The sequence below is a fragment of the Myotis brandtii genome, unplaced genomic scaffold, assembly GCF_000412655.1.
Source record: "Myotis brandtii unplaced genomic scaffold, ASM41265v1 scaffold10, whole genome shotgun sequence".
Taxonomy (NCBI): domain Eukaryota; kingdom Metazoa; phylum Chordata; class Mammalia; order Chiroptera; family Vespertilionidae; genus Myotis; species Myotis brandtii.
The window spans coordinates 2,630,669-2,641,487 of NW_005353325.1; the positions used below are offsets into that span (position 1 = coordinate 2,630,669).

At 43.4% G+C, this 10,819-nt stretch overlaps 1 protein-coding gene across 1 annotated transcript in view; it reads left to right on the plus strand.

Moving 5' to 3' along the window:
• Window positions 1-5,786: 5,786 nt before the first annotated feature.
• Window positions 5,787-10,819, plus strand: part of SLC10A4 (solute carrier family 10, member 4) — an 11,010-nt gene continuing 5,977 nt past the window's right edge. The window contains exons 1-2 of the mRNA XM_005853167.2: window positions 5,787-5,911; window positions 8,098-8,366. Of these exons, the coding sequence (XP_005853229.1) occupies window positions 5,787-5,911; window positions 8,098-8,366 (394 nt within the window). The remainder of the gene's footprint in view (window positions 5,912-8,097; window positions 8,367-10,819) is intronic.

The window sequence follows — 10,819 nt, forward strand, 5'->3', positions numbered from 1 at the left end:
CGGTTTGGCTCAGTGGATAGAGCGTAGGCCTGCGGACTCAAGGGTCCCGGGTTTGATTCCTGTCAAGGGTATGTACCTTGGTTGCGGGCACATACCCAGTGGGGAGTGTGCAGGAGGCAGCTGATCGATGTTTCTAACTTTATATCCCTGTCCCTTCCTCTCTGTAAAAAAATCAATAAAATATATTTTTTAAAAAAAAAACTGTTTTACTTTTAGCCCATTGTTCACTCCATCTTCCTGAAGATTATGGTGCTACCCATTCGTGAGCCTCAGGGGACTCTGTGGTGTAAATGGAGGCAGTAGTGTAATCAAAGCCCAATGTGGGTGAGAGAAGTGCTTGCTCTTTTTTTTTTTTAATATATTTTATTGATTTTTTTTACAGAGGGGAAGGGAGAGAGATAGAGAGTTAGAAACATCGATGAGAGAGAAACATCGATCAGCTGCCTCCCGCACATCTCCTACTGGGGATATGCCCGCAACCCAGGTATATGCCCTTGACCGGAATCGAACCTGGGACCTTTCAGTCCGCAGGCTGACACTCTATCCACTGAGCCAAACCGGTTTCGGCAGGGCTTGCTCTTATAACTAATTCTCTCAGGAAACATCTTTACTTTTTATTATTTTTTTAAACTTCTTTTTTACCTTTTCAGCACCTAGGCTGAGATGAACAAGTTACATCTTTCCGTGCTTTGCCTTTCCTGAGGGACAAAGAGTTTTCTCTCCTACCTTTAAAAAATTTTTATTGAATTTATTAGGGTGACATTGGTTAATAAAGTTACATCGGTTTCAGGTGTATGATTCTATAATACATCACCTGTATTTTGTATTATGTGTTCATTACCCTAAGTCTCCTTCCTTTTGCCTCTTCTACCTCCTACCACCCCCTTTCCCTCTGGCAATCACCATACTGTTGTCTATGTCTATGAATTTCAGGGAGTGTGTGTGTTTGTTTGGTTTAATCCCTTCACCTTTTTCATCCAGGTCCCCAACCCCCATCAGTCTGTTCTCTGTATTTACGAGTCTTTTTTTTTTTTTAATATATTTTATTGATTTTCCACAGAGAGGAAGGGAGAGAGATAGAGAGTTAGAAACATCGATGAGAGAGAAACATCGATCAGCTGCCTCCTGCACACTCCCCACTGGAGATGCGCCCGCAACCAAGGCACACGCCCCCGACCGGAATCGAACCCGGGACCCTCCAGTCCGCAGGCCAACGCTCCATCCACTGAGCCAAACCGGTTACGGCTTTTGCTTGTTTATTTTATTCATTAGATTCCAAATCTAAGTGAAATCACATGGTTTCTCTCTCTCTCTCTCTCTCTCTCTCTCTCTCTCTCTGACTGGCTTTTTTGCTTAGCATAATACTCTCCAGGTCTATCCATGCTGTCACAAAGGGTAAGATTTCCTTCTTTCTTATGGCTGATTAGTATTCCATTGTGTAAACGTACTACTGCTTTTTTATCCACTCATCTGCTAGGCACATGGGCTGCTTCCAAATCTTGGCTATTTAAATAATGCTGCAGTGAACATAGGGGTGCATATATTCTTTCAAATTAGTGTTTCGTGTTTCTTCGGATATATTTCCAGAAGTGGCATCACTGGGTCTTAAGGCAGTTCCATTTTTAATTTTTTGAGGAAATCCCATACTGCTTCCCACAGTGGCTGCACCAGTCTGCATTCCCACAAGCAGTGCACGAGGGCTCCCTTTTCTCCACATCCTCGCCAGCACTTGTTGTTTGTTATTTATTGATGGTAACCATTCTGACAGGTGTGAGGTGATATCTCATTGTGGTCACTAATCTGATGATTAGTGACCTTGAGCATCTTTTCAGATGTCTATTGGCCATTTGTATGTCCTCTTTGGAGAAGGGTCTATTCAGAGCCTTTGTTTTTTTTTCAATTGGATTGTTTGCTTTTTTGGTGTTAAAGTGTATAAGTTCTTTATAAATTTTAGATTGTAACCCCTTATGAGATGTATTATTGGCAAATTTCTCCCATTCAGTGGTTTGTCTTTTCATTTTGTTGATGGTTTCCTTTGCTGTGCAAAAACTCTTCAGTTTGATGTAGTCCCATTGGCTTATTTTTTCTTTTGTTTCCCTTGCCCAAGGAGACATATCAGAAAAATATTACTTTAAGAACTATCTGAGATTTTACTGCCCATGTTTTCTTCTAGGATTTTTATGGTTTTGTGACTTACATTTAAGTCTTTAATCCATTTTGAGTTTATTCTTGTGTATGGTGCAAGGAGGTGGTCTAGTTTCATTTTTTGCATTTACCTGTCCAATTTTCCCAGCACCATTTATTGAATAGACTGTCTTTACCCCATTTTATGTTCTTACTTCCTTTGTCAAATATTAATTGACCATAAAAGTGTGGTTTATTTCTGGGCTCTCTATTCTGTTTCATTGATCTATATGTCTATTTTTATGCCAGTATCATACTGTTTTGATTACTGTGGCCTTGTAGTATTGTTTAATATCAGGTAGAGTGATTCCTCCAACTTTCCTTTTTTTTCAAAATTGCTGTGGCTTTTTGAGGTCTTTTGTGGTTCCATATACATTTTTGGAATATTTATTCTAGTTCTGTGAAATACACCATTGGTATCTTGATAGGAACTGAGTTGAATCTATAGATTGCTTTGGGTAGTATGGACATTTTAATGATGTTAAGTCTTCCTAACCATAAACAGCATATGCTTTCACTTATTTGTATCTTCCTCAATTTCTTTCTTCAGTGTTTTATAATTTCCTGAGTACAAGTCTTTTACATCCTTGGTTAAATTTATTCCTAGGTATTTTTTTATGCAATTGTAAATAGAATTATTTTCTTAGTTTTCCTTTCTGATAATTCATTGTTGGTGTATAAAAATGCAGCTAATTTCTGGATATTTATTTTGTATCCTGCTACTTTATGGAATTAATTTATCAGTTCTAGTAGTTTTTTTAGTGTTTTTTTAAAATACATTTTTATTGATTTCAGAGAGGAAGGGAGAGGGAGAGAGAGATAGAAACATCAATGATGAGAGAGAACAATTGGTTGGCTGCCTCCTGCACACCCCATACTCGAGCATGCAACCCGGGCATGTGCCCTGACCAGGAGTTGAACCGAGACCTCCTGGTTCATAGGTTGATGCTCAACCACTGAACCATGCCAGCCAGGTTCAATATGCTTTCTTGAGTATGGAAGTCCCCATATCAGTTACACATGGAAAATGGGAAGAAGTCAACATGGATGTCACAGTGGGAAAAGGTTGAGAGTCATGGATTTGGGCTGGCCTCCCCGTTGCTTCCAGAGAGAATTTTCTGAAAAATAGCCCCCTCTTTGCTTATAAACTCAGCGCTTCACAACCTACAGAGTTAAGACATATCTGCTTGCTTTTGTTTATCTCTCTCACCTCTTATCATTCCTCCCTGACCCCTCCAGGACTCCAGTCCCCTTGTGCTTGAACACAGCAGACAGCCCGTGACTCTGTCTGCACAGGTGGGTTCCTCGGCCTGCAAGTAGGAAAAGGAACAGAAAAGTGGGTTCTTGACCCTCAGTGCCCTCCTCTAATCCTGCTGGGGGCCAGCTGTCCTCCTGCCTTTGGACTCCTTGACACTCTTTGCTACCCCCACGGTTTGCTCCAGCTCATCCTTCTACATTTGTGGGTGAGTTTCAGAAACCTCATCTTACCCTTGGGCCCCGAGGGCCTGGAAAGCAGTAGGACAACAAGTGATTTCTTATTTCCTTAATGAAGCAAACCAAAGAACGTTACCTTTGACTTTGGGGTTTTTCGCTCCCTTTTTCTCTCTTTGCTTAGGGTGACACTGGAAACACGCCTTTGGGTAAAAGTAAAATACAGTGTGCTCCTCAGGGCTCTAACTTAGCATAAAGGTTTTCAAGTTCTAGCTTTTCTATAGAATAAGAATTATTTATAGTGATTCCCTAAAGAGGAAGCAGTACTTTGTCATGCAATCATTTTCCATTTGCATGAGATACACATCAGATATTTCCTTCTTCGCGCCAAATGCAGCAGCGCAGAGAGCCAGGCTGTTTAAAAGTAATCCATTCGTTTGGAAATAGGAAGTGACAAGAGGGAATTGATCTATTTCAATTTGCTCTCGCCAGAGATAGCTTTTATTTCTTTGCCCCATGGCCCCTTTCAATTTAGTGGATGTGTTTTCCAGAAAAATCCTTATCTTTTTTTCCCCCCAACTCAATGGGGAGCAAATTTTAGACTATTTTAAATCCCAAATGTAGACCTCTCCATCTTCATCCCTACTTTCCTATTATAACTAAATATAGAAATTAGGCAACACCAGTGTCTCTCTCACATTGCTCTCATCTCAGCATTATGCCCAACCTCCTTTATTCTCTGCTTTCCCCTCCCCCACAGAGATTTTAATTTTGTTAAAATGTTTTTACTGCGGCTGTGACTCAAGAGGCTCAGCTAGCTGCAGAAGCACAATGTCATTTAATATTCCGCCCCGGAGCCCAGACAGTCTCACATCAGGTCATTTGGAGCAGCGCTGTTGAGACTGCTTTATGACAATGATTGGCAACAACACTCTGCTGCTGAAAAACAGACAGTGTAAAAAAAAAAAAAACACACCAAAAAAACCGCTAGTGTGCTGTGGGCAATAATAACACTTTCAATACCAGAATACAGATGGGAGCCAGTTTAACAGAAGTGAATGTGGTCACCAGATGATCATATAACACTAAAGCCACACCCTTGATTCCCTCTGTGTTGGTTGGGTAAGACACATCCATTCATTGATCCATCAGACCACTCATTCAACTGTATTCAATGTGGACCTATTTCAAGATGGGAACCATGCAAAGGCAATGCTTAGGACACAAAACAGCATTAGCAGAACTCCTGTTAGCCACAGGCCTGTAGTTCGTGGAGAAGGCAGACTTCAAAACAATATTTATAGGTATGGCTGAGAACCAGAATGGAAACCAAAGAAGACAGTATGAACTCTAACAGGGAAACCAGAGGGAGCTATAGGTGCTTTCAGAGGAAGTGAGATTTGAAGTAAAAATTGAAGGGATGAATTGGATATTTCCAGATGAAGGAGAGGGGTGGCTGTATTTCCGGCCAAAGAAACACATATATATAAAGCAAGAGACTGATGATAGCAGTGCCATTAACTAAGGCAAAGAAGAGGAGACACCGGTTTGCAACTGAGAGAATGAATTCTGCTTTATGTCATATTTGTAGTATCTGCAGTAGATTTGGGTCTCAGATTTTGGGCTAGAAATAGAGTTTTGGGAGACAGTGTCTACAGGTCAGGTGAGTTAATGAAATCACCTAAGAATGTACTGAGTGACCATGTGCAACTGAGCTGGGTAGGCAGTTAGTTAGAGCATTGTCCGGATACACCAAGGTTTCAACCAATGAATGCATAAATAAGCGAACCAATGAAGCAATCTCTCCCTCCCTCCCTCCCTCCCTCCCTCTAAAATCAATAAATGTTAAAATAATTTTTAAAATAACACTTCCTAAATTCAAAAATGTTAATAATGCTTTTTCTACTTTGTATGGAGTGATGGACATTTTTTATTTAAAAAGAATCCAAACCAATTAGTGGAATCTATTTTAATAAAACTTTTTTTTCCATCTCACTTTGGCTATTTATTGTGTTGTCTGGTTACTTAACACAAGGTAATTTTTCAGTTGGAAGCCTTGAAAAATATCACTGAAGATTTTTTTCACGTTTAGATCAAATAAATTCTTAGTTTAATATCCTGCTAGAGCTTTGTGGACATTTTTTTTTCCTTTTCAGTTTATCAGATGACAAATGCCTCCGGATACCAGCCTTTATATGCCTCACAAAGATCCCTATGTGAAGTCCCCAGGAAAACCGTCCATGCATCAAAAACACGTTGACATATTAGAAATTCAAGGAAGCCACAGACTTCTCAGGTTAGTTGACAGCAATTGGAAAATTTAAAAATAGTCAAAAACAAGGATGGACCTGTTTAAAAGCAGTTTAGCAGAAAGCCCAGCCCGTGTGGCTCAGGGGTTGAGCATCCACCTATGAACCAGGAGGTCCCGGTTCTATTCCCAGTCAGGGCCTGGGTTGCCACTCAATCCCTCGTAGGGGGTGTGCAGGAGGCAGCTGATCAATAATTCTCTCTCATCATTGATGTTTCTATCTCTCTCTCCCTCTCCCTTCCTCTCTGAAATCGATAAAAATGTTTTAAAAAACACTGCTTGATTAAAAAAAAAAAGATTAGCAGAGAAAAGATAAAATAATCTTTCCATGTAAAGTACATACTTATTGCTAGATTGTTGTGGGGCTACGGGCTCCTCTGGTTCAGGGTTTTGAAGTAACAGGAAAAGGAAGACATGGATTCAATCAAATTTCAACCGATGCCTTCTGGTAGGGATGAGGCCCAGCTGAGTGACTGATTCCAGAGCAGCTGAGCTGGTCTGTTTCCAAAGATGACTGAGTATGAGAGCTGATGTGGTATCAGCCAGCAGGAGTGGCAGGACACAGGAATCACAGCCTCAAAGAATAACAGCAGAAGGTTTGGAAGGTAACAGCTACACACCAACCTTGAGATCCCAAGATCATTTCTGCCCGGGGAACTGGATTAGTTTCAGGCACTACAGTGGGGCCTTGACTTACGAGTTTAATTCGTTCCGTGACGGATCTCATAACTCAAATTACTCGTATGTCAAATCATAAAGTGAACAAGTGAGACACGTGATGCTGGGCTGATGTTGTGGCATTCACTGTGACGTTCGCTGCGCCAACTAGCGGTGGGGTATCTGAAGCTGGCTCGTAACCCGAATTTTAGCTCGCAACTCAAAGCTCGAAAAACTCGTTAGTCAGGACACTCGTAAGTCAAGGCCCCACTGTACCAGTAAAACGATAGGCTTTGACTCCCAATCATTGCTCGTAAAATTACTGATTAATGAATTCTCAATTTTCCCCACTTGTTGAAGAGTCTATATTACTCGGGGACTCCTTTAGTGGCAACTTAAACCAGCCTGGTTAAAAGGGAAGGGGTGTTAGCTCACATATACAGGAAGGTGAGGAGTGTTTTCGGGGGAAGACCCAGCAGGACTTGGTGTGCCTGCATTTTTCTCTCTTCACCTCTCACCTGCTTTTGTGAGGATTTTATTTTTGGCTTTATTCTCCCAGGTTGGGTGATTTCATAAAATGGAACCATAATTAGTGTCAGTTTCTAGGGTCTCATAAAACACACACACACACACACACACACACACACACACACACACACACACGGAAGGGCCCTAATTGGCCTGGGTTGGATCGCTTTCTCCTCTGATCAGTTACTGAGTTGAGAATGTTGGTTCTTAGAGTCACATCATGGGCACAGTTTAACTTTCATAAGTTCAACTATGAGCGTTAAATAAGAGAAAGGCAAGAAGTAGACAATGGATATGGGCGATGCCAGCCGTTGGCTACACCCTGGGTGCAACGTGAGCCCAGAGGTGTGATGGCCGTTCCCGAGGTCCATCTCAGCTCCCAGAGCTTGTCATGGCCTGAGAACCTGCAGCAAAGGTCCAGGGAGTCATTTCAGAGAACACGGCCCCTAAATGCAGCTGGCCCTTCATCTGGCACTCAGCTGAAGAAGAGCCTGCCATTTGCCTCTGTATGGGGGGAAACGAGACAATGTCATCATGGCCTTCATGAAAAAAGTTAATTATACTTTGGTGGGTGCTTAAAGGATGTTCAAGGATAGTTTTACCTGTATGTGAATTTCTCCTCACAAGCTGACATTAACACCTGCCGCCTGCCTCGAATGACTTGGAATTCTATGGAGATGGGTCTGGGTGCCACCCCTCCATCAGTCACTGACAACTCAGAAGCAGGGCCCTTTAGGTGGGGAGTGGCATCCATTTGGAGGAAGTCAATTGAGACCCACCACCCTGGAGTGGCTGCAGGGACCTGAGGTGTTTCACGTGAGGCTGAAGTGTTTACTAATGTCCTCCTCCACTGGGACCCCTTGGCGTCCACCTCCTCCTGAGGTCCTCCCCGTGGCTGGCTTCCTGGCTTCCTAGAGCCGGGGCCACCCTGTTAGTGCCCGGTTTACACCCTGCATTCCCAAACGACGGCTGCCGTGGTGTTTGTGCAGATCAGCATCTTCCTTCAACTCACAAGAAACTGATTCAGCCATCAACCCACTTGGAACCTTGGCTGTCCTCTGCACCTGGGACCAGGCCAAGTTCCTCAGGGGACGGGTGGGCTTCGCAGCGTCCTCTTCACCGGTCCTGGTCCCGGGACACATCCCAGCAAGCTGTGAGCTCCTCTCTCCCAGCTGGGAACCCCCTGCCGTTTACGGCGTGTTTCCTAACTTCGGGGAGATCTTAGTCCTGGAGGCCACTGCTCGTCGTCTTTCTCCGGGTAAGGTTGCCAGGTGAAATATTTGGGACATTTATCTGCTAAAAACCTTATTTACTGTTGATCTGAAATTCAAATTTAGTGTTTTTAAAAAAAATATTTTTATTGATTTCAGAGAGGAAGGGAGAGGGAGAGAGGGCTAGAAACATCAATGATGAGAGAGAATCACCGATCAGCAGCCTCCTGCACGTCCCCTACTGAGGATCAAGCCTGACCTTGGCCTTCTGGTTCATGGGTCAATGCTCAACCACTGAGCCACACCAGCCAGGCTGTACTGTCCTTTCCATTTTTTTTTTCAATGCTGTTAGTACTACAGTGTAAAATTTTTATGTAACCACATCTATGATTCCTTCTGCTACTTTTGTGCTTTAGGAAGATTTTTCCTATCCAAAGATGAGATAAATACTGGCCAATATTTTGTTGCTTCCTCATGATTATAATGAACTCTTTAATCTACCTGCAATTTGACTTGGTATATGGTGTGCGACAGGCTCTAAATGAACCTTCCTCCCAATAGCATCTTTTCCGAGTGCTATGTTCCCGTCTCTCCTTTTATTCAATCTCTGGGTAAAAGACGGGAGTCAGTTGGGGAAGCTAAGTGGCCCAAGCAGTTCACCAACATCACCACACCTGGAGAATGAGCTGTTTCCTAATCCCCAGGTTTTCTCCCAAATGGTGAAGGAGATCAGAAAGTAGAGGGGAGGCAGGAGCATCTGCTTTCTTTACATTCACAATAACCACATCGGTAGGAGAGAAAACAGGCCTGCGTCCCCACGAAGCCCCCAGGCCCGCCTGTCAGGTGATCCTGCTGATTCACAAACCACGTCCAACCCTTTCTGCTTCTGACTCTTATCCCATGGATCAGGACACCCCCACACCCCTCCTCAGACCTCGGGAGAGGCTAGCTGGATGAGGTGGTCTGCCTGTAATTACTGCTTATTTAATTGGATTGTGGATTTTAATGTCATCAACATGGGGAGGGGACAGATAGGAGAGGTGCCTGCAGCACTAGGCTTCTGCTCACCCTCTCCATTTGTGCTCTCGGTTTATCTCACCCTATGGCTGGGCAGCGCCTCCTCCTTATCGCGTCTGTTTCTCCACACGTCTCCCTGGATATAGTCACGTATGAAAGTAGCGTGGGCAGTATTAGCATGTTGCATTGCATATCTGAATATGTTTCTTTTGCTTACGTAAGTCTAAATGAAAACTTACTTTGGTTATTTTCTTGGGCTTAGTGTTTTGGAAAATATGAGGTATGTTATTTTCCCATGTGCCTGCCGAAGCTCTGTTCTCTTAGACATTATGGTCTAATGGAGAAGAAATAAATTGGTGATTAAGAATGCAATGTGTTGTGAATTTAGTCTTATTTTTCACATTCTTTGTCATTTTCAGGAGATGTGGGGTGGAGAAAATATAATCACACGGGCTCAGTCCACTTCTGAGGAATGGAAGCCGCCCAGTCTCCTCTGGTGCCAGAAGAGGAGTAGGAACGAGTCCCCAAGAGGAAAAACTCGCTCTGGGGTCTCAGCTCCTCGCAGACTAACCCCTGAGCGTTGGCTTTCATTGTATGATCTATCCGGGCAGTCAGAGGCCTGGCAAGGACTGGGTCTCCACCGCATGCTGAGCGGCCCCTTCCCTTTGTAGATGGGTGCATCTAGTGGAGACTTACAGTGGTTGTCTCCATCCCCAAGGACTCAGAATCTGATTTGTTGGGGAATAACATCTGCCTGAAGCAGAGAATCTCACCACTTTATTTCTTTTCAGTCCTTTAATCCTAATGCCAGAGTTATGCTCGTCATAAATCTATGGCCACTGAAATATCCTCGCCCCATCTGCCAATAACTTCCAAAACACACATTTTTTTCACAGAGCCTCTTCTAAGCTGCGCTCTTCTTTAACGACACATCACTGTTCACCTGCAGCCGGGTATTGCGGGTTTGGTGGATGAAGCAGAGACTTCCCCAGGCCTCAGATTCCTTGCATGTAAAAGTCAACCTAGTAGTATCTCTCCCAGGGTTCTGCTGTGAGAATCAAAAGAATTAATGCGCTCACATTTGCATAAGACCTAGCTCAAAACCCACCGGTAGGATTACTTCAAGTCTGAATATTAAAATATTATTTTAAAATTTGTCTGCAAAGTAAAGCCAGATAGGGAGTGTGTTTTCCTACAGAGAACCGCTGCTATGGCCAGGCCGCCCTCCTGTCAGGGTTGCAGGCTGTTAGCACAGCGTATATGGTCTATGTGCGCACACAGATAAGCTTTTTTCCGCTCTTTCCTATGTGCCTGGCTCTCCAGATTTCATTATCAAAGGGGCAGAGCGCATCAGAGAACTTGATCAGCAGCCAGGCACGGTTTTTCCTTCTGCTTGTCCTTTGTCAGGTCTTTGTTCCGCCCCTGGCTACACTCGAACAGAACCACTTACTGGTGATTAAAAGGAGGGACTCGGCGGCGAGGC